The sequence below is a fragment of the Anopheles arabiensis genome, chromosome 2 (genome assembly GCF_016920715.1).
Source record: "Anopheles arabiensis isolate DONGOLA chromosome 2, AaraD3, whole genome shotgun sequence".
NCBI classification, from domain to species: domain Eukaryota; kingdom Metazoa; phylum Arthropoda; class Insecta; order Diptera; family Culicidae; genus Anopheles; species Anopheles arabiensis.
This window is the reverse complement of record NC_053517.1, coordinates 62580222-62604784: the sequence shown is the minus strand read 5'-3', so window position 1 is coordinate 62604784 and position 24563 is coordinate 62580222. Positions and strand designations below refer to the sequence as shown.

The 24563-nt window shown below is 45.1% G+C and overlaps 1 protein-coding gene and 1 long non-coding RNA gene across 4 annotated transcripts; one reads left to right on the top strand and one right to left on the bottom strand.

Annotated features, from left to right (window-relative positions):
* The first annotated feature begins 3407 nt into the window (after positions 1 to 3407).
* On the top strand, positions 3408 to 9699 carry LOC120897520 (uncharacterized protein K02A2.6-like). 3 transcript variants are annotated; one of them, XM_040302474.1, is made up of 2 exons: positions 3408 to 3883; positions 4999 to 9699. In XM_040302474.1, the coding sequence occupies exon 2, from the start codon at positions 6035 to 6037 to the stop codon at positions 8876 to 8878; it is 2844 nt and encodes a 947-aa protein (XP_040158408.1). In that variant the 5' UTR covers positions 3408 to 3883; positions 4999 to 6034; the 3' UTR covers positions 8879 to 9699. The 3 variants fall into 2 exon arrangements, with proteins under 3 accessions (XP_040158410.1, XP_040158408.1, XP_040158411.1); XM_040302476.1 differs by having other exon boundaries at positions 7773 to 9699.
* Positions 9700 to 13591: 3892 nt separating this feature from the next.
* On the bottom strand, positions 13592 to 15348 carry LOC120897202. The gene is made up of 3 exons (XR_005738508.1): positions 15250 to 15348; positions 14806 to 15058; positions 13592 to 14739 (listed from the first exon to the last, which is right to left on the bottom strand). It is a non-coding gene; the product is annotated as an uncharacterized LOC120897202 (long non-coding RNA).
* Positions 15349 to 24563: the final 9215 nt, after the last annotated feature.

Sequence of the window (24563 nt, the reverse complement as noted above, 5' to 3'; positions counted from 1 at the left end):
GTACTTAGCAGGACGAGACTTGATGTGTGTTTTTGTTAGGTTCTAAATGTGTGACGAAAGTTTACATTAAGTTTCAATAAAGTGTTTAATGATATAAAAAATGACCGTGTTTGTGTTTGCTTTTAGAATAAGTGCGCATTTGCGATTGTGTCTATGCATGAAAGAAAACGAGAAACGAAAGAAACAACTATCTTTACATGTGTTCGTAGCATGGCTCGAAAGAACACAAACACATTGAGAACAGCAGAGCGCACCGTGCGTTACGGGTGGGGAGGGGGAGGGCTCGCGCGAGGGTGTAACTCATTCGTCGAAGGGGCACTGTATTTCGACAGCGTCACTCAAATCACTCAAAAAATACATTCATTTTGCCGGACGGGCAGTGACGCTGTCGAAATACAGTGTCCCTTCGACCAATGAGTTACCCACTCACGCGAGCCCTCCCCCACCCCACCCGCAACGCACGGTGCGCTCTGCAGTTCTCAATGTGTTTGTGTTCTTTCGAGCCATGCTACGATAGTTGTTTCGTTTTCTTTCATGAATAGACACGATCGCAAATACGCACTTATTCTAACAACAAACACAAACACGGTCATTTTTTATTTCATTAAACACTTTATTTAAACATAAAGCACACTTTCACAACACATTTAGAATCCTTTATACTCACGAATGGCGTCATAGTGTAAAGTACCGGGTCGAGCCAGGCTGCGGGAAACTTGTCGACAATCTGCGTTGACTCTGTTCAGTAAATTCTTACCTGTCTATCCACGCACTGCATGTGCGTCTGTGCACACTGTTTATTCACTGCACACTTCACCAAAACACACCGGCGCACGAGACTTATAACGAAATGCGCATCAATGCACAAACACTGCGCGCGGGACTTAGAACGAAACGCGCACAACCATCTCCGGCAAAGCGTCGCGCTGTACTGGTGGTTTTGTACGCGTAGGAGGGGGGGGGGACATACGGAGCGATGGTTCGATGCTGTAGTGTAAGCGAGACAACACGATGTGACGAGCAGCTCCAAGTTGAGCTCGCTGAAAGAAGACACGGTCGACGGCTCGTCAAAGCACGGTATTTGTATTGGTGTTACCACGCAAACAATGAGACCCCAAATTTTGAGTGATTCAGGCCGAGGGGTATGAGGAAGCTTGAGGAAGCAAGGAGAAACGCGCTGCGATGAGAGTTCGCATTCTGTTTTACACGCGCGCTTCACTAACACCAATACAAATACCGTGCTTTGACGAGCCGTCTGTGAATGTGTGTGTGTCTTCTTTCAGCGAGCTCAACTTGGATCTGCTCGTCACATCGTGTTGTCTCGCTTACACTACAGCATCGAACCATCGCTCCGTATGTCCCCCCCTCCTACGCGTACAAAACCACCAGTACAGCGCGACGCTTTGCCGGAGATGGTTGTGCGCGTTTTGTTCTAAGTCCCGCGCGCAGTGTTTGTGCGCTGATGCGCATTTCGTTTAAGTCTCGTGCGCCGGTGTGTTTTGGTGAAGTGTGCAGTGAATAAACAGTGTGCACAGACGCACATGCAGTGCGTGGATCGACAGGTAAGAATTTGCTGAACAGAGTCAACGCAGATTTCCCGCAGCCTGGCTCGACCCGGTACTTTGCAGTATGACGTCATTCGTGAGTATGAAGGATTCTGAATGTGTTGTGAAAGTGTACTTTATGTTTCAATAAAGTGTTTAATGTAACCAAAAATGACCGTGTTTGTGTTTGCTTTTAGAATAAGTGCGCATTTGCGATCGTGTCTGTTCATGAAAGAAAACGAGAAACGAAAGAAACAACTATCTTTACATGTGTTCGTAGCATGGCTCGAAAGAACACAAACACATTGAGAACTGCAGAGCGCACCGTGCGTTACGGGTGGGGTGGGGGAGGGCTCGCGCGAGGGTGTAACTCATTCGTCGAAGAGACACTGTATTTCGACAGCGTCACTCAAATCACTCAAAAAATACACTCATTTTGCCGGACGGGTAGTGAAGCGCGCGTGTAAAACAGAATGCGAACTCTCATCGCAGCGCGTTTCTCCTTGCTTCCTCAAGCTTCCTCACACCCCTCGGCCTGAATCACTCAAAATTTGGAGTCTCATTGTTTGCGTGGCGGTATTTGTATTGGTGTTAGTGAAGCGCGCGTGTAAAACAGAATGCGAACTCTCATCGCAGCGCGCTTCTCCGTGCTTCCTCAAGCTTCCTCATACCCCTCGGCCTGAATCACTCAAAATTTGGGGTCTCATTGTTTGCGTGGCAGTAACTGTGCAAAATCTGTGCGGGAACACAGCTACTGTGCGACCACACATTAAGTGTGGTACAGTATCGGACATAATTTATTTATTTATTTATTTTTTTATTTTATTAATTGCTCGGCCACGTTGGGTTACAGCAATAGTGCTTACTGACTATAGTATACAATTATTCACGAAGGAGTTGGAAGGAGTTTATGGTACGGAAAAGGAGCGAAGATGGGATCGGTAGACAGGATAGGATATGTTGAAATCGAACAGATCAGAAGTACTATTAAAAGACGACATAGCTCTTACAAAAGGCTCATTGCGAGCAAAACGTGTACGACATATAGGTAACTGGAGACGAAAACGATAACGTAAGGTGCGACAAGGTGCATACAAATGTAAGCGCGACAGAAGTGAAGGAGTATCGATCGTATTGAGCAATATGCCAGCGACGAAAGAAGCCTGAACGACCGAGAGGCGGTGCTCCAACTTGGCAAGGCCTAATAGAGTGCATCTATCGTCATACGAAGGAAGCGGAATAGAGTGATGACCCAGCGACCTACGAAATACGATCCTTGTAAATGATAGGGTATTGGTAGGGATAATGATAGGGTATTGGTTTTTTCAACGCACCATGCACCCGTTGGGCCAGGTCTATGTGTGGTTTGTATGTGTTTGTGTTTGTGTGTGTGTGCATGTGTGTGTATATGTGTGTGTGCATGTGTGTGTGTATGTATGTTTGAGTGTGTATTGGTGTGTGTGTTTGTTTCACAAGTATGTCGTTTCGGATAGATTTGTTAGTAGTTTGTTTGTGTTTTGGGTTAGGTTTTTGATGTAATAAGCAGGACCACCACCCTCGCGATCAGTGTTTCTTCGATATATTAACAATTTTACGGTCTTCTTTCGCCGTGGTCTTCTGAGGACGTCCGGTTGACTTGCGCGTTTCGGTTGTCCAAGCACGTTTCGGTTGTCCGAAGCGCGTTTGCCACAAAAGTGCGCGATCGATCCATCACGAACTCGATCGTTTTGCGCTTAATGCCAGCAGCCGCCATTCGCTTTATGATATGGCGCTGATAATCGGTACAATGTTTACCTCGACCCATTGTTACTAACATTGCTTGCTTGGACCGTCAAGAACGCGCTGGTTAAAACTTGGACACGGCTGATCCTGTGCTCTGCCTGCGTTCTGCTTATGGATAAAAACTATCAATGAGTAAGCGAGTGAGCGTCTACCCATTTAAATCGAGAACAGAATACTGCCGGCTCATGAAACAAAACGCCCATTGAAAAGAACAACTGCGCACCAGCTCTGTGCACGCACAAAGTTTCCTATGCACACACGAGCTTCAACGCAGAGATGCACGCAGGCCTTTCAATGGCGTGCACAGTGTAGGAATATGAATAGAGAGAGAGGATATAGAGAGAGGGAGATCGAGACGTACTTGACAGGAGATAGTTCGGAGACAGAGCAAACGGGGCAGACGAGCGTGAGCGATCGAGCGCAACGGACGTGTGTGCTTCAGCGGCGAATTGTACAAGTGTTGGATAAGCGACGGAATAAACAGTGAATTCTATAATTGGCGCAGCCGGTATTCCTTTTTTATATACACATACATAGAACCCCGACGAGGTATAAAAGTAAGTAACGCATGATCGTAATCATCCTAATCACCTAATGGCTAGAAATAGAGTATACATGTACAAAGTGACAATGGTTGCTAGGAAAACGGAAATTAGGAAAGTTTGCTTTGCATTCGTAAATTGTTCAAACGGGTAAGTTAAGGCCTTGGAAAGCAGTAACATCGTAATGGTGAGACCGGCTTGGCCGTAGCACATGCGATTAGTCCGGTATTACTCGCAGCAAAAAAAAAAAATGATCTGAGTGAGCTTTGTATGTGTATGTGTATGTGTATGTGTAAAAAGGTAACGAATTTCGAGAAGTGAGCCCGGTATGACCGAAGCACAAAAGACGAGCCCGGTGGTACCCGTAGCGTGCAAGTGGAAAAAAACAATGATAATAATACTCCAAAAGACAAGACCGGTGGTACGTACCCGTAGTGTTAGAGAAAAAAACGTTTCTCGAGAAGTGAGTCCGGTTCAACCGAAGCACAAAGGACGAGCCTGGTGGTAACCGTAGCGTCGAAGCAAACGAGGAAAAGAAGAAGGTAAATAAGAAGCAGATAAAACCAATCCACCAAGAGACAAGTCCGGTGGTACCCGTAGCGTGCAAGTGGAAAAAAAGAACAATCATACTAATACTACAAAAGACAAGACCGGTGGAACGTACCCGTAGTGTCAGAAAAAACGATTCTCGAGAAGTGAGTCCGGGTCAACCGAAGCACAAAGGACGGGCCCGGTGGTAGCCGTAGCGTCGACGTGAGAAAGCTCACTCACAAGTGAGCCCGGTACTATCAAAGTAAAACAGACGAGCCCGGCGATAGCCGCAGCGTAGAAGTGAGAAGGATTATTTAGAAGTGAGAACGAGTATTCACGAGTGAGAACAGCATGATTGAAATGCACAAGACGAGTCCGGATGTACCCGCAGCGTCGAAGTGAGATGGAAGTAACACAGAAATAGTGAGACCGGCTTAACCTCAGCTTAAGAAACAAGCCCATGTAATCAATTAACCCCTATAATGTTGTTGAGATGAAACTAGTTGAAATTTTGATAATCAAATAAATGGCCTAACACAATCGTACGTCGATCGTACCAAAGGTTTCAACAGTACATATATTTAACAATGCTTTTCCAGATGGATCCTGAAAAATTTCCGCTAGAACCCTTCAATTCCGACGTAAACTGTTCTGATTTACGTACGGAATGGGAAGAGTGGTTGCGAGCTCTTCTCCTAATATTGGAGCTAAAAGGGCCACTTTCACAGCATGAGAAATTCGTGTATATGCTGGCCCGAGGAGGAAGAGATCTTCAACGCATATATTTCAACCTAGGCCAAGCTGAGGACGAGATCATCCCATCACAGACGCAGGTGCCATTTGCGGCTCAAGAAACACCTGAATTTGACAACGCCATCAAACGCCTAAACAAATTCTTCGTAGGAAAACGAAACGAACGCATAGAGTTGGAGGTGTTTAGAAATATTAAGCAGGCAGATGAGCCCTTCAATCGGTTCATGCTGAAACTACGCACTCAGGCGAAGAAATGCGATTTCGGAATGCGCGAAGAGAAAGAAATCCTTCATCAAATTACGGCAGGTGCTAGAGACATTAAAGTCCGAGATAAAGGGCTTGAAAATGTCATGAAGTTGGACGAATTAGCCAATTTCGCACTCAACAGGGAAATCCTTGCAAAGCAGAAAGCAATTTCTAATAATGAGCACGAAGCAGCGTCTGTGTCACACATTAGACACGATCGCACAGGAAACAAAAGGCCGTCCGCAATGTCACCGGAATGTGATCGGTGCGGATCTCGTGAGCACACAAGAGAATCCACCGGTTGTTTTGCCCGGAAAGCCCGATGTAACGAATGTGGAAAGATAGGACATTTTGCTCGGAAATGCAGCAACAAACGACGACAGCCTTATTCTCCCTATGTTTGGAAGCAACCAAGATCAACAAACAACATACGAGAGATGGATCGTTCTACTGCACGAGAGACGCGTCCTACAAGAGAGGTAAACGCACAACATGATAACTTAAGTACTTGATGGAGGGGGAATATCTGATAAGATAGTTGGATAAGTAGAAATGATCATACGAGGGCTAGTAGAATCCTAGTAATATGTTAACCTGAGTTTCGGCACGACTAAGCTTGATGAATTCACTAATTATATGGAAATAACTTATACCCCACCACAGGCTAATCGCAGTGACAGCTGTATAATAACTTGTAAAATTGATACATACCCAGTAGAATTCCTTATTGACTATGGAGCAGCAATCAATACGGTTACGGAAATCGTATGGAAATCCCTTCTTACTGCTGGCATCACAATTTACAAAAAGAAATATGGCTGCGATCGCCAAATAACTGCTTACGCCAGTCATAAACCCTTGGAGGTCATTCTCATCTTCGAAGCAGTCATTTCTGTTAATGAAGCAAAACCAACAGCTTATGCAGAGTTTTTTGTAGTAAAAGGGGCGCACAAGTCTCTGTTAAGTAAACGAACAGCGGAAGAACTAAAAATTCTTAAAGTCGGTCTAAGCGTCAACAGCTTACATAGCAAGTGTAACCCTTTCCCCAAATTTCCAGGCATACAAGTAAAACTTTGCATTGATACATCTATTACTCCAAAAAAAATTGCTTATCTCCGAATTCCAGCGGCTATGGAAGAGAAAGTAGATGCAAAAATTCAAGAAATGTTGGAACAAGAAATTATAGAACCCGTTACAGGCCCACCAGAATGGATCTCACCCATGGTGGTGGTCCCAAAAGGGAAGGACAACATCAGACTTTGCATAAACATGAAATACCCGAATCAGGCCATACAAAGGGAACACTACCCGTTACCCATGATCGACACGCTTCTGAACAAACTAAAAGGGTCAAAGTTCTTCTCAAAATTGGACATTACATCAGCATTCTATCATATAGAGTTACACCCCAAATCTCGCGGCATAACTACATTCATGACAAGTAGAGGGCTCATGAGGTTTACTAGGCTCATGTTTGGCATTAACTGCGCACCCGAAATATTCCAGAGAGTGATGTGCCAAATGTTGGAGGGCATAAGCGGAGTTATCATTTACATTGACGAAATAATAATCGCAGGTGAGACCGAAGAAGAACATGACCGAAGAGTATCGGAAGTGTTGTCGATATTAAAGGAAAACAACGCGACCCTCAACAAAGAGAAATGCGTTTTCAAAACTAATTACCTCGATATTCTGGGATACAATGTAAGTGCTGACGGTATTAGCCCCTCAAACTCGAAAATAGAAGCGATAAATAATTTTAGAACTCCGGCAACCAAGGAAGAGGTTCGTAGCTTCTTGGGTTTGATAAATTTCGTGGGGCAATTTATTCCCGATTTATCCACTCGTTCAGAACCTTTGCGCCAGTTTATAAGAGGAGACGTTGAAATATTCGGTAAAGAACAAAAAGAAGCATTCATTAGCCTTCAAAATGAACTTTCGGAAAACGTCCATCGGTTAGGCTTCTTCGACCCAAAGGACTCGATAGAACTTTACGTTGATGCTTCACCTGTGGGACTTGGAGCAGTACTATGTCAAAGAAACCCTTCGAATATACCCCGAATAATAAGCTTCGCGTCCAAAGTACTTACAAAAACTGAAAGAGTTTACCCCCAAACTCAGCGAGAAGCCTTAGCAGTAGTGTGGGCCGTAGAAAGATTTTATCTATACCTATTTGGCACAGAATTCACAATATTTTCAGACCATAAAAGCCTTGAGTACATATTCGAAGGGAAATATCAAGATGGGAAAAGAGCGTGCTCGAGAGCTGAAGGGTGGGCACTTCGCTTACAACCGTACAAATTTCATGTGAAATACATTCCCGGCAAAATTAATATAGCTGATAGTTTATCCCGTTTATGCTTCCAATCTCCAGACACAGAAAAACCGTTTGACGAGGATTCAGAACACTACCTTTGCAATATTAGCGAAGGGGCGTCAGCAATTACCTTAAAAGAAATCCGAGAAGCAACACTCTGCGATGATACATTGAAAGATGTTATGCAAGCTATAGAGAACAATAACTGGCCTCCAACGCTTGTTAGATACCAAGCATTCTCTAAAGAGTTAGGCGTGATCAATGGCATCGTAGTTAGAAACGACAGGATAGTTCTTCCTGTCATCCTGCGTAAAAAGGCCCTGGACATAGCACATAGAGGACATCCTGGAGTCGTGAGTATGCGTCGATACCTTAGGGAAAATGTTTGGTGGCCTTACATGGACCGTGATGTCACCGAACGAATCCAAGAATGCGCGGGTTGCACTGCCGTTAGTTCCCAAACTCCAGCCGAACCTATGCTAAGGAAAGAAATGCCTGAGCGAGCGTGGCAAGACCTCGCCATCGATTTTTTCTCCGCGAAAGAGTTCGCTACATTTCTTGTAGTCATTGACTACTATAGCCGCTTTACAAAAGTAATCGAGATGAAGCTAACAAATGCAGCAAAAACTATAGAAGCGCTAGAATCAGTATTTTCGGAACACACATACCCAGAGACAATCCGTTGTGATAATGGCCCTCCATTCGCTAGTGAAGAATTTAAAAATTACTGTACAAAAAAGAATATTCGCCTCGTACACACAATTCCGTACTGGCCTCAAATGAATGGCCTCGTTGAAAGAGCGAACCGCGGCATCTTAAGATCCCTACGTATAGCCAAATCACAGAAAACCGACTGGAGAGAGGACATTAAACAATATGTTTACTCGTATAATACAACACCGCATACCATAACAGGTAAAGCCCCACTAGAACTATTAACAAATAGACCCGTGAAAGACTTGCTACCATCGCTCAGAACTGAACCCTTCTGGAATCGGGACGAGGCAACAAAAGACGAAGACGCTATTAAGAAACAAAAAGGGAAAATCTATGCAGACAATCGAAGGCATGCAAGACCTTCCAACATCGTCATCGGTGACAAAGTTCTCATAAAGAACTACGAACCTGACAAATGTGCACCCAAGTTCCGCAATGATGAATAGATTGTCCTTAAACACTCGGGGAATGACACAATAATAGTCAACGAACAAGGCATCAAATTCCGAAGACCAGTGTCCCATTTAAAGAAGATACATCCAAAAAAGGATTACGCGGATAATAAATATCAACATAGTGGAACATCGATGCTAGGAGAAACTCCCACAAGCAGTACTCCTACTCAGAGCAGACAAAATCAGGATAACAATTTGGGCGAACATTCACGCCCAAAAAGAACGACTAAACTTCCATCCAGATACCAATAAATCCTTTTTCTCGTTCTAGATTTGACCCACAAGGAAAAGAGAGAGAAAAACTAAATCAAATAACGGCGGTATAGATGAAGGACGGCCCGGACTGGAACTAGTAGTAATAAGTTGCACTCAAATTAAGTGAAAGCGATGCATAGTGGACTTTACGCAAAACATCATAGAATAGATTTTTTTCACATGATTTTCATTTCACATTTGCGGATAGGGAAGGGATGTAGGAATATGAATAGAGAGAGAGGATATAGAGAGAGGGAGATCGAGACGTACTTGACAGGAGATAGTTCGGAGACAGAGCAAACGGGGCAGACGAACGTGAGCGATCGAGCGCAACGAACGTGTGTGCTTCAGCGGCGAATTGTACAAGTGTTGGATAAGCGACGGAATAAACAGTGAATTCTACACACAGGAGAAACACCTGTGAGGGAATGCCGAGTTCATTGTGCGCGTGTCCATTTCGCATCGCTGTCGCATGAACATTCATCAATCAGCACACCAGGAACAAGCGCTGCTGTCGATGCAAACTTTAGCTTTTATCCAAGTGTGAACGCACGCTGTTTCACATGATAACACACATTATCAGAATAATTTCAACGCAATATGACTTCAAGGCAAGCTAAGTTTTTCAGACACAAACCCGCGCACTTGCAAATACACATTAAAAAGCACACTCTCTTTCTACTACACACACACACACCCAAAGGACTCGATAGAACTTTACGTTGATGCTTCACCTGTGGGACTTGGAGCAGTACTATGTCAAAGAAACCCTTCGAATATACCCCGAATAATAAGCTTCGCGTCCAAAGTACTTACAAAAACTGAAAGAGTTTACCCCCAAACTCAGCGAGAAGCCTTAGCAGTAGTGTGGGCCCTAGAAAGATTTTATCTATACCTATTTGGCACAGAATTCACAATATTTTCAGACCATAAAAGCCTTGAGTACATATTCGAAGGGAAATATCAAGATGGGAAAAGAGCGTGCTCGAGAGCTGAAGGGTGGGCACTTCGCTTACAACCGTACAAATTTCATGTGAAATACATTCCCGGCAAAATTAATATAGCTGATAGTTTATCCCGTTTATGCTTCCAATCTCCAGACACAGAAAAACCGTTTGACGAGGATTCAGAACACTACCTTTGCAATATTAGCGAAGGGGCGTCAGCAATTACCTTAAAAGAAATCCGAGAAGCAACACTCTGCGATGATACATTGAAAGATGTTATGCAAGCTATAGAGAACAATAACTGGCCTCCAACGCTTGTTAGATACCAAGCATTCTCTAAAGAGTTAGGCGTGATCAATGGCATCGTAGTTAGAAATGACAGGATAGTTCTTCCTGTCATCCTGCGTAAAAAGGCCCTGGACATAGCACATAGAGGACATCCTGGAGTCGTGAGTATGCGTCGATACCTTAGGGAAAATGTTTGGTGGCCTTACATGGACCGTGATGTCACCGAACGAATCCAAGAATGCGCGGGTTGCACTGCCGTTAGTTCCCAAACTCCAGCCGAACCTATGCTAAGGAAAGAAATGCCTGAGCGAGCGTGGCAAGACCTCGCCATCGATTTTTTCTCCGCGAAAGAGTTCGCTACATTTCTTGTAGTCATTGACTACTATAGCCGCTTTACAAAAGTAATCGAGATGAAGCTAACAAATGCAGCAAAAACTATAGAAGCGCTAGAATCAGTATTTTCGGAACACACATACCCAGAGACAATCCGTTGTGATAATGGCCCTCCATTCGCTAGTGAAGAATTTAAAAATTACTGTACAAAAAAGAATATTCGCCTCGTACACACAATTCCGTACTGGCCTCAAATGAATGGCCTCGTTGAAAGAGCGAACTGCGGCATCTTAAGATCCCTACGTATAGCCAAATCACAGAAAACCGACTGGAGAGAGGACATTAAACAATATGTTTACTCGTATAATACAACACCGCATACCATAACAGGTAAAGCCCCACTAGAACTATTAACAAATAGACCCGTGAAAGACTTGCTACCATCGCTCAGAACTGAACCCTTCTGGAATCGGGACGAGGCAACAAAAGACGAAGACGCTATTAAGAAACAAAAAGGGAAAATCTATGCAGACAATCGAAGGCATGCAAGACCTTCCAACATCGTCATCGGTGACAAAGTTCTCATAAAGAACTACGAACCTGACAAATGTGCACCCAAGTTCCGCAATGATGAATAGATTGTCCTAAAACACTCGGGGAATGACACAATAATAGTCAACGAACAGGGCATCAAATTCCGAAGACCAGTGTCCCATTTAAAGAAGATACATCCAAAAAAGGATTACGCGGATAATAAATATCAACATAGTGGAACATCGATGCTAGGAGAAACTCCCACAAGCAGTACTCCTACTCAGAGCAGACAAAATCAGGATAACAATTTGGGCGAACATTCACGCCCAAAAAGAACGACTAAACTTCCATCCAGATACCAATAAATCCTTTTTCTCGTTCTAGATTTGACCCACAAGGAAAAGAGAGAGAAAAACTAAATCAAATAACGGCGGTATAGATGAAGGACGGCCCGGACTGGAACTAGTAGTAATAAGTTGCACTCAAATTAAGTGAAAGCGATGCATAGTGGACTTTACGCAAAACATCATAGAATAGATTTTTTTCACATGATTTTCATTTCACATTTGCGGATAGGGAAGGGATGTAGGAATATGAATAGAGAGAGAGAGGATATAGAGAGAGGGAGATCGAGACGTACTTGACAGGAGATAGTTCGGAGACAGAGCAAACGGGGCAGACGAGCGTGAGCGATCGAGCGCAACGAACGTGTGTGCTTCAGCGGCGAATTGTACAAGTGTTGGATAAGCGACGGAATAAACAGTGAATTCTACACACAGGAGAAACACCTGTGAGGGAATGCCGAGTTCATTGTGCGCGTGTCCATTTCGCATCGCTGTCGCATGAACATTCATCAATCAGCACACCAGGAACAAGCGCTGCTGTCGATGCAAACTTTAGCTTTTATCCAAGTGTGAACGCACGCTGTTTCACATGATAACACACATTATCAGAATAATTTCAATGCAATATGACTTCAAGGCAAGCTAAGTTTTTCAGACACAAACCCGCGCACTTGCAAATACACATTAAAAAGCACACTCTCTTTCTACTACACACACACACACACACACACACACACACACACACACACACACACACACACACACACACACACACACACACACACACACACACACACACACACACACACACACACACACACACACACACACACACACGAAAAACAAGTGCACGGTGCGATGATAAAAAGAGGCCCTATCTTTTTGTCCGATACTGTACCACGCACACACAACACAGTAGACTGTGCGTGGTACCACAGCACCACACAGTGAAAAGTGGTACTTGACTCATCACTAGCTGCGACCAGTGTTGTTAACTGTTGACATTTTTCATGACAGTCACCGTAAACAGCCGGTCAAAATAATTTTTGGCTGATGACATTCAATGCTTCCACGACACGACTGTCATTAAACGAAATTCATTCGTGTCGCTACCGTCAGGGCTGATCCGATGACATGAAATGTAAACAATGTAGTCTGAATGTCATTTGACATTTTTTGAACAACACAAATTGATACGATCGGAGGATTATGAAGTATATCGTCGCTGAATATGGGGATTCTAGTGAAATAGCAAAAACTAGTGAAACGAAAGCCTTTGCACCGCACGCTCTGTTGTAGTTTGACATGAATACGGCCGTTTGCAATACGACACAGTTCACGATTCATACAGGTTGGCGAATGTCAAATGAATGTATCTTGAAAATGTCTTCATGTCAAATGACATTTTTTGACGGGAATGTCAAATGACAGAGAGAGATGGGAATGGGAAGCTTCAAATCGAATGAATGTTTACAATTTTATGTCGATGAACGTCACCGTTCGCAACACTGGCTGCGACACCGTGGAAAAAGCAAATGCAAGAGCACGACAAGTCCACCTTATACATAGCAAAGCCGGTTTCAATATGCGCAATTGGATAAGTAATGAGTCAACAGCCCTTGTAGGTTTGGAAAAGGCTAACATAATCCAACACAAGGCGATAGAACTGGAACAAAAGGAGCAATTTCCGAGAGTTCTAGGTCTCACCTAGGACACGTCAACCGACGAAATGAAATTTGCTGCGAATTGGCAAGATGCTCTGAAACCTTATGCGGTAAGAGAAAAAAGGCCAACAAAGCGAATTGTACTGCGCATTGTGATGATCTTATTCGATCCTCTAGGCCTTCTAGCGAAATTCATTTTTGTTCATGAATAGTTATTAAACCTACAGTTATTGATTAAAATAATATTCTACTAACTATTAATCGATTGATTCTAGGTGAATCAATAATAAAACTAGTGAATTTCATATGTTTTATATGCGTTTGACATTTATTGGACCATTATCCGTGCAAATCGATTAACCGGCAACCGTTCGGTCCCGAGCTGCCCGGATAATCGACGCTCTACTGTACATATTCGTCACAAATTCATACATACAGACTCTGAAGTTGTCTTGTCCTGGATTTGTTCTCCCAGGCGAGAGTTTAAACAATTTGTAGCCTGCCGAGTTGGTGAATTACTAACGCTATCCGAACTGCACAACTGGAAGCATGTTCCCATGAAAGAAAATCCGGCAGACAGCTTGTTATGTATGGTCCAACCTGCTGTTTGGAATTATTGCGCTACCTGGCCAACCGCGTTTTGACGTCTGTCAATTTCGGGCGCGCCTTCGGGTTAAGCTTCGCTTACGCACTCTCGCTCTATCTTGTAACCAAACCTAACGTGAATATAACTGGAACTGAATTATTAAATAGAAAACACAACACTGCTTAACAAAATGGTGCAAAGAGACAGTCATTCAACCAAACGGAATGTGGTTTCTTGGACCACCGTTCTTGCACAAACCAGAAAAAGCTTGGCCACCACAGAGACCAATCGATAACACAACCGAAGAGCGTCGCCGATATGTAATGATGCACACAGAAATAGAGAGTTTTAGCTTAAAACCTGAACGATTTTCTAAATGGTGCGTGTTTGTGCGGACAGTAGCGATTCTGTACCGGTTTATGCCAAATTGTAGACGTTAAAGGCCACTAAAAAACAGCAAGCTCATATTCTAAAATCTGTTTCGTATGAAAACTTACCCCTGAGCTCCGAAGAGTTTGAGAAGGCTGATATGCGTCTTCTTGTGTAATCTTCCATATCATGCGGAAATGCAAAAGCTAGAGATCAGCCAGCCAGACCTAAAACAGGATGCCGCAACCGAACTGGAGAAAAACAATCCCCTATTCTTGCTTACGCCTTTTAAAGACGCACACGGAGCTCTACGCGTGAATAGCTGAATATGCAAAGCAAAGCAGATAGATCTCAACGCACGTTATCCGATCATACTCCCGAAAAATCACGCCGTAACGGAACTGATCATTAACGATTATCACCGCAGGTTCGGGCATGCCAATCGCGAAACGGTTGTGTATGAGATTAGGCAGCGGTACTACATACAACACCTGCGTTCGTGTGTCTCCAGGTCAATGAAATAATGTCAACGCTGCAAAATAAGAAAATGTCAGCCGAGCATACCCAGAATGGCATCACTCCCAGAAGCGAGACTTACCTCCCACATTCATCCGTTTAGTTTAGCATCGACTACCTGGGGCCAATAGAGGTGGTCAATGCAAGACGGCGAGAAAAACGGCACGTAGCTGTGTTTACTTGCCTCGTTACACGAGCATTGCATCTAGAAGTCGCACACAGCTTGCCTACAGTAGCGTGCATCATGGCAATTCGTCGGTTTGTGAGTCGAAGGGGTCCACCTACCGAAATATTTTCCGAAAAACGGCACAAATTTCGTCGGCGCTAACAACGAGCTGCAAAAACAAATATCAGACAATAAGTACTCCTTAGCCGACACCTTTACCGACGCACACACTACGTGGCGATTCAATCCACCTTCAGCACCGCACATGGGCGGAGTATGGGAGCGAATGGCGAGGAGTGTTAAAGAAGCATTGAATGCGTTTGACGATAGGGGAAAATTAAATGACGAAATTCTACTCACCGTTCTTGCAGACTCAGAGAGCCTGATTAATTCGCGCCCCCTCACATACAGGGTGTTCGAGATAAATTTGACAGTTTCTGAAGGAATAGGAAAGGATTTTTTATCAAATTTATGTTAAATATGTCGATGGCCGCCTGCACCCGCTTCCGGAACCGCGCGCAAGCCCGGACAACTATGTCTCTGGGGATGGCCGCAAACACGGCCTTTATTCTAGCCACCAGCTCCGCTTTGGTATTGCAGGACGCCCTGTTGGTGTCCCACTCAACTGTACCCCATACAAAGTGTCAACTCAACTGTACAAAGTTATCCATAGGATTAAGGTCAAGGGAGCTGGGTGGCCAAACGTCGGTGCTGGTTTATCGGTCAAAATTGGCAGTGAGCCATTGGCGTGTTTTTACGGCCGTATGGCATGGTGCAGAATCCTGCTGCCAAATGTACGGCCGCCCATTGGCCACCGTATTGTTTTTACGGTGTTCAGCGAACACATCGCCGCCTTCCGAATTTCGGCATTCGTATGGCCGGCACGAGCCATCATAACACACGTTACGCGCTTGTACAATTCGGCAGGCCGAAGCGCAACCAGGCGTGTTGTAGCTTCTCCTCGGTGCTTCCCAGATCCCTTGCCAGCCAGCCGGTGATCGAAGCACAACCAGGCGTGTTGTCGCTTCACATCGGTGTCTGCAGCCTCCTCGTCCAGCAGCCGTAGGCCGAAGCGCAACCAAGCGTGTTGTAGCTTCTCCTCTGTGCTACCCAGATCGCTCGCCAGCCGGCCGGTGATCGAAGCACAACCAAGCGTGTTGTGGCTTCACATCGGTGTCTGCAGCGCCATCGTCCAGCAGCCGTAGGCCGAAGCACAACCAGGCGTGCTGTAGCTTCTCCTCGGTACTTCTCGGATCGCTCACCAGCCAGCAGGTGATCGAACGACAACCAGGCGTGTTGTCGCTTCACATCGGTGTCTGCAGCCTCCTCGTCCAGCAGCCGTAGGCCAAAGCGCAACCAGGCGTGTTGTCGCTTCACATCGGTGTCTGCAGCCTCCTCGTCCAGCAGCCGTAGGCCATAGCGCAACCAGGCGTGTTGTAGCTTCTCCTCGGTGCTACCCAAATCGCTCGCCAGCCAGCCAGTGATCGAAGCACAACCAGGCCTGTTGTGGCTTCACATCGGTGTCTGCAGCGCCATCGTCCAGCAGCCGTAGGCCGAAGCACAACCAGGCGTGCTGTAGCTTCTCCTCGGTGCTTCCCGGATCGCTCGCCAGCCAGCCGGTGATCGAAGCACAACCAGGCGTGTTGTCGCTTCACATCGGTGTCTGCAGCCTCCTCGTCCAGCAGCCGTAGGCCGAAGCGCAACCAAGCGTGTTGTAGCTTCTCCTCTGTGCTACCCAGATCGCTCGCCAGCCGGCCGATGATCGAAGCACAACCAAGCGTGTTGTGGCTTCACATCGGTGTCTGCAGGGCCATCGTCTAGCAGCCGTAGGCCGAAGCACAACCAGGCGTGTTGTAGCTTCTCCTCGGTACTTCTCGGATCGCTCACCAGCCAGCAGGTGATCGAACGACAACCAGGCGTGTTGTCGCTTCACATCGGTGTCTGCAGCCTCCTCGTCCAGCAGCCGTAGGCCAAAGCGCAACCAGGCGTGTTGTCGCTTCACATCGGTGTCTGCAGCCTCCTCGTCCAGCAGCCGCAGGCCATAGCGCAACCAGGCGTGTTGTAGCTTCTCCTCGGTGCTACCCAAATCGCTCGCCAGCCAGCCAGTGATCGAAGCACAACCAGGCGTGTTGTGGCTTCACATCGGTGTCTGCAGCGTCATCGTCCAGCAGCCGTAGGCCGAAGCACAACCAAGCGTGTTGTAGCTTCTCCTCGGTGCTACAGTGCGTCAATTAGCCGGTGGTCGGAGCACAGCCAGGTACGTTGTGGCGCCACATCGGTAAGTACACGAATCTTATTAAATTCACCTACCTGGGAGTGAAACAAACTCGACGTACCCTTCCTTCGCGAAACCAAAATGGCGACATCACCCGCAGACGATGCTTTGATGGAGTTCCAGGGTTTCAAGGGATTTTCCTAAGAAGAAATCCAAGAGAAGGTTACTATTTTGAAGGTATAACGACTGAAACACCAGGCACTTTTGCGAAGCGTTACTCAACTCGAATCTGAGCTAAAAGCTGCTAAGCTTACAGCGGCCATCAGTCGAGTAAATTTACGGGAATTGAGTAAATTGAAAAATTCTCAACGTGGAGTGCTCAATCAAATATTAAAACAACTCCCCCCTGACACAGAAAATGATTTTAAGCACGATCAAAGCTTCAGAAAGCTTGCTACTGTCATAGAAGTAGCACTTGAATCGTTTGCAATTGAGTCGCCACCAAGCACACCAACTACCTCCACATCGCCTGTACTTCCGTCAGCAGGCCAACACCTTTCGATTCCGATGCCCACATTTGATGGTTCATACCAACAGTGGACAAAGTTCAAGGCCATGTTTATAAACCTGATGAATCGGTCATGTGATTCAGATGCAGTGAAGCTGCATCATTTAAACAAGGCATTAATGGGAAAGGCGGCAGGTGTCATAAGTGCAAGTGTGATTGCTTCTAAGAATTTTGCCTCGGCGTGAAAACTACTAGAAGAGCGGTTTGAAAACCCACGAGTTATAATAGAGCACCACATTAGTGGATTGCTAAAACTAAAGCCATTGGCACGCGAATCAGCTAAAGGGTTGCGTGATTTGGTTGAAACATGCTCAACGCATGAAACATGCTCAACGCTCTCGTCTACATGAAGCACCCAATTGACAACTTAAACAATAAAATAATTACGCTCGTCTTGATTTCCTGTCTCGAATCGGAAACAAGAAAACTTTGCGAGCGAACACTCGAGCACAAAGAGTTTCCCGAACTATTTGACATTCTTAAATTCATCACTCCGCAATGTGACGTGCTAGAGCAATGTGGAGCAGAGGATAAGGGCAAGGCTAAACCAGCATTCTCAAAGGTTTATAGTAGCACAATACAGAACTGCAAGGTCTGTAAAAAACAGCCACACTACTTAAATAAATGCCCGGAGTTTTTAGCATTGCCAGTAACAACGAGACGAGAAAGAGCAAGGGAACTAAACTTGTGTTTCAACTGTCTTGGGTCGGGACACTCGTCAAAAAAGTATCCATCTAAATGGGTGTGCAGGCAGTGCCAACAAAGGCATCATTCACTTGTGCATTTGGATTCAGGTGTAACAAAAATACCAGTTGAGCCGCTGCCTTCCACTTCTAGTGCCATCCACATCAGCTCGCCACAAACCATTCTCAATGCACGAATGCAATCCACAGTGCTGTTATCAATATATTGTGGATAGTAGTGGTATGGAGCACCAAGCACGAGCCTTGTTAGACAGTGGGGCTCAGTCTAATTTCATTGCCGGTGAATTAGTGCAGAGATTAAGACTGCCGCGTAGATAAGTAAATATTCCGCTATTAGGCGTTGGTGGCAGCACCGGGATAAATGTGCCGGTATTCAGTCAACGCAACAATACGTCCACATTATATCACAGAAACTTTCGCCATTGAGTTGCTTGTGATTTCTAAACCGGCAACAGACTTGCCAGCTTATCAGCTCGACTTAACCGAGTTCAATACACCAGTAGAATATACGCTAGCTGATCCTACCTGTTGTCTATTCGTCATTCTCAAAACTACGACGAATAATGGGCTATTGCGTGCAATTTCTTAAACGCTGTTCTCATCGACGTAATTATGACCGCAAGGGTTTGACGACAGCCGACCTAAAGCAAGCGGATTAAGCTCTGTTTGGTCTTGCTCAACGCGATTGCTTTCAGGAAGAGTTGAAATCCCTTCAACGAAAGGAGCCAGTTTCCGCATCTTCAAAACTAAAGAGGCTGCACTCGCAGTTGGGAGTCGATGAAATCATCCGCGTTGACGGTCGTTTGGAAAATTCGTCCCTGCATACTGAGGCCAAACACCCCCTCATTATTCCCGGAAACCACCCGTTGGCAACCCTTTTGAAGAAATACTATAATCTGTTGTTGGAACATGCCGGTCCCCAGTTAATGTTGAGCTACAGTCGTCAACGTTATTGGGTAGTCGGTGGTAGAAACGTGGCTCGAAAAATGTATCATCAGTAGCCGGCATCGTGAATAAATGAACACATTTTAACAGTCGTTTAAAGTTCATTTTGGTTTAACCGAGTTCATTTGTTGTTCATTCCTGCTAAAATAAACGATCGTCAAAACAGTTAACGACTGCTCGATATCGCATATAGGCAAACACGGGGAAAAAATCGAGCAGTTTAATTAAATGACTGTTAATTTGCATCGCATACACTCTTGACAGTTATTTATTTAACGGCGGCATATGACCAGTCGTTAAAATTAACAAATGAACTCAATGCGATCGCGATGCCAAATTCTAGCAATTTTTAACGACTCGGGTTAATTTTTAACGACTGTTAATTTTAAACCAATTCTTTCGCGATGCCAGCTAGCATTTTAAATGTTTTCGAGCACGTCCAGTTTCAACCGAACTACTGATGGGTGATCTTCCAGTCGGAAGAGTAGTAGCAGCACGACCGTTTTCCGTGAGTGTCATCGGCTATTGTGGTCCTGTTTTTGTTAAGGGCCCACACTAACGAGCTGTGGCAACCAAAGCATACGTTTATATTTTTGTTTGTTTCGTCACTCCAGCCGTTCACATTGAATTGGTCTCAAATCTCACCACAGATGCCTTCATCGCTGCGCTTAGACGTTTCGTGGCTCGACGCGGGCTTCCAGCCGAGCTTCATTCGGATAATGGCACAAACTTCAAGGGAGACAGCAAACAGCTCAACAGTTTATATCAACTGTTTTGTTCCGATGATTACCAGACAGCCGTGCAATCGTGGACCCTGGAGAAGGGCATCACCTGGAAGTTCATCCCTCCTCGAGCTCCCCATTATGGTGGGTTGTGGGAAGCAGCCGTGCGGTCTACGAAGCATCATCTTCTGCGTGTGTTGAGCAGCTCCTCGCTGTCGTTCGATGACATAGCGACGCTATTGGCGAACATCGAATGCTGCCTGAACTCTCGCCCCATCACGCCGCTGACGGATGACCCAAGCGATGTATCGGCGCTCACTCCGGGCCATTTCTTGGTTGGTGCACCGTTGCTTCAAATTCCGTACATTGAAACGACACAGCTTCCAGCGAATCGGCTGACCCACTGGGGGCACGTGCAACAATTGTCGCGTCGATTTTGGGATAGATGGCATCACGAATATTTGCAGCAGTTGCAAACTAGATCAAAATGGTTTAAATAAAAAAATGATTGTATTACACCCGAGACATTAGTCATCATTAAGGAAGACAACATTCCATCTAGTTGCTGGCCATTAGCTCGTGTAGTTGAGGTTTATCCAGGAAAGGACGACCTGTGGTCAAGGCTGTGAATTATTTTTCAAAATGGACCATAAATCTTGCGCAACCGAGATCACCGATGACCTGATTAGCTGATTAGCAACTCACCGTTCCACATCCGCTGTTCGCGCATTCCTGAGGATGCACTAAAGCTTACCAACGAATACCAACAACTCCACTGGTGTTGCCTGTCGTGCAATAATGTGATTCTTAATCCTCGCACTAAATACATCAAACAAGCTTTGGCCCAGTCGAGCATACAAACAACAACGGATGCCATCGCCAATAGTCACAAATCTGCACTTCAACCTCTAGCAAAAGAAATTCGTACTGGTCTATCGCAGCTTAATGAATCGCAGAAGAGAACACCACTGAGCAGTCACCCTCCTTCCAAATTGCGCAGAGTTTTACCAGTGAAGAAATTATTCTCCGAGTTGGTCAGTGCTACGAACTCTTCACCTGCTATCTCGCTTGTCGCCAAAAGAACAACAAACATAAATAATAACAACATCAACAAAAACACATTCGTACCGTCACTTGCTGAGCACAATAATATTAACTTCACAAATAACCTCACTTCTGGCCCGCTAATTTCTATTTATTGCACGGATATCGATTCTCCAACCCTCCCAACCGTTCAAAACCGCTTTGTGCCCAAAATGTGGCTCCATTAAGCTAACATTGCTCCTGGCACTTCCTACGAACAAGTCGTGGAATCTGTGAAATGACGGCTGGCCACAATCGACGTCATCGCAGTTAGCTTGATGGGCAAAAATTTCGACACCACTTTGGCTAGACCGATGCCGTTTAAGGTTCGCATCCCGGCTCATCTTCGTGAAACTGCGTTATTGTCTACGGTTTGGCCTTCTAATCTACGTGTACGTGAATTTATACTACGCGATAACCGTGCAGCCTCATCCCATCCTATGGCTTGTCTCACGCCGATGAACGCACATGAAACCCCACTTCAAAGCATCAATGCATCAAAGAGCAAACCATCAATGAAAAGCCAAATAGTTCGTCACCTTGTAACGTGCAACCTATAGTGCATGATATGGAGTATTAAACTATCCCAGCTGATCGCACGGCTCAAAACAATGACGTTCATCATGAACACAGCTCATGAAACATACTTCTTCTTCTTTGGCTGAACAACCGTTGTCGGTCAAGGCCTGCCTGTTCCACTTGTGGGCTTGGCTTTCAGTGATTAATTGATTTCCCCCCATAGCAGGATAGTCAAACCTACGTATGGCGGCACGGTCTATTTGGGGATTGAATCCATGACGGGCATGTTGTTAGTCGTACGAGTTGACGACTGTACTACGAGACCGGCTGCATGCTTAAACACACAAGAATTATTAGCCAGTTGCTTTTCGCACACTAACACTTCATGTGATGGTCACGCACACACTAACACAACAACTCATTTGAAAATGTTCTCAGTTCGCGATATTAAAAACGTTTCACATGCCAAGCCGACTGACACTGCTTTGAAACCATGTGATGTGACATTTTCACTACCAAAATGTTAAAGGACTACGTACCAAACTCACAGAATTCTGATTGAACACATTGGACGCCAAATATCAGATAATAATACTCACCGAAACCTGGCTTGACAACTCTATTCCATCATCGCTACTGTTTGATCCGGGCTATTCGGTGTATAGATGTGATCGTAGCTTGTCTAATAGAACACTGCAAATTTTCTCATCCTGCTTCAGTAAAGTTTTTTACTGAAACGGTTCAGTAATAGAATATTTTACTGATTTCCAGCATAAATGTCATGTTTTTACTGATTTTCAGTAAAACAATCTACTGGATGCATTTCAGTAATACACATTTTACAGAAAATCAGTAAAATCAGTGTCAAATTAGTCGTTTCACTGAATATCACTAAAACAAATTACTGAAAATCCAGCAATAAATTATGTCAAATCGACCTGTCAGTCGGAACATAAAAACAAAACAACGCGGTGTACTCGTGCTCGTGATGTGTAAAAAGTTGATTTGGTAGGCGCTTACAGGCACCCCGATAAAAACTCAGATGATATTTGAGCTTGCGGGGTTAATTTAAAAGAATTGGCAGCCGTGTTGGTGTGTATAATGTTGACTACAAATCACGGTGCTTGCTAAAATTTCGTGGTATCTGTGAGCGCTTACTTACCCATCAACACAATATAAAAACTGTATAAAACAACATAAAACATGTATGAATATTGTTGGGATATACAATGTCCGTCAGTAGTACCCAAAGTGGGTAGAAAGGAGGTGTCGTCATACAGAACATTTGGCCATCAAGGCTTTAGAAAAAAGCACAAAACCAGGATCGACGGCAGTTGTCAAATGCGACGAATGTTGCTGGTATACGGGTATGATAAATTAATTGTTTCCATTAAATTAATATTTGTATAGAACTTAAAACATATATTTTGCATCCACACTTTATAAATCGGCATTTTCAACGTGATATTCCGCCTGCTGCCTGCTGCACTACAGCAGCGCACCCATATTTTGCGCATACGGCTCGAGCAAATCCTTCGACAACAAACACAATACACTCACCTTCTACGATAAGCTCGCTCAATTGCAACACCACAGCGCCTACTAACACTATGCAACAAGCACCCACTGATCGAGCGGCTTGTATCACTGTGTACTATCAGAATGTGCGTGGCCTGCGTTCTAAAGCCGATGAGTTCCGTTTGTCGGTTCTTGAGACGGAATACGACCCGTCCGGCAAAATGAATGTATTTTTTGAGTGATTTGAGTGACGCTGTCGAAATACAGTGCCCCTTCGACGAATGAGTTACACCCTCGCGCGAGCCCTCCCCCTCCCCACCCGTAACGCACGGTGCGCTCTGCTGTTCTCAATGTGTTTGTGTTCTTTCGAGCCATGCTACGAACACATGTAAAGATAGTTGTTTCTTTCGTTTCTCGTTTTCTTTCATGCATAGACACAATCGCAAATGCGCACTTATTCTAAAAGCAAACACAAACACGGTCATTTTTTATATCATTAAACACTTTATTGAAACTTAATGTAAACTTTCGTCACACATTTAGAACCTAACAAAAACACACATCAAGTCTCGTCCTGCTAAGTACGACCTCCATCCAGCAAACACATATCTGTGAATAAATGGATCCTTACCTGTCGATGCACGCACTGCATATGCGTCTGTACACACTGTTCACTTCACACTTTATCAAAACACACCGGCGCACGAGACTGAACGAAATGCGCATCAACGCACAAACACTGCGCGCGGGACTTAGAACGAAACGCGCACAACCATCTCCGGCAAAGCGTCGCGCTGTACTGGTGGTTTTGTACGCGTAGGAGGGGGGGGGGACATACGGAGCGATGGTTCGATGCTGTAGTGTAAGCGAGACAACACGATGTGACGAGCAGCTCCAAGTTGAGCTCGCTGAAAGAAGACACACACACATTCACAGACGGCTCGTCAAAGCACGGTATTTGTATTGGTGTTAGTGAAGCGCGCGTGTAAAACAGAATGCGAACTCTCATCGCAGCGCGCTTCTCCATGCTTCCTCAAGCTTCCTCATACCCCTCGGCCTGAAGAACTCAAAATTTGGGGTCTCATTGTTTGCGTGGGATGTATTGGTACTCACTGAAACTTGGCTTGATCCCTGTATTCCCACCGCTCTCCTTCTAGGAGATGAGTATCGTGTTTACCGATGCGACCGGGATGCCAATAACAGCTCTCACTCTCGTGGGGGTGGTGTTTTAATTGCATGCAACGTTTCTCTTCTCTCTTATGTGCTTCCTACGTTGCCGCCACTGTTAGAACTCACTTGCGTATGTATTCAGTTATGCGACCACCGTTTGTTTATTGCCGCTGCCTACCTGCCTCCTAACCATAGCATGAATGAGGAGAAAATAAGTGCATTGATCGACT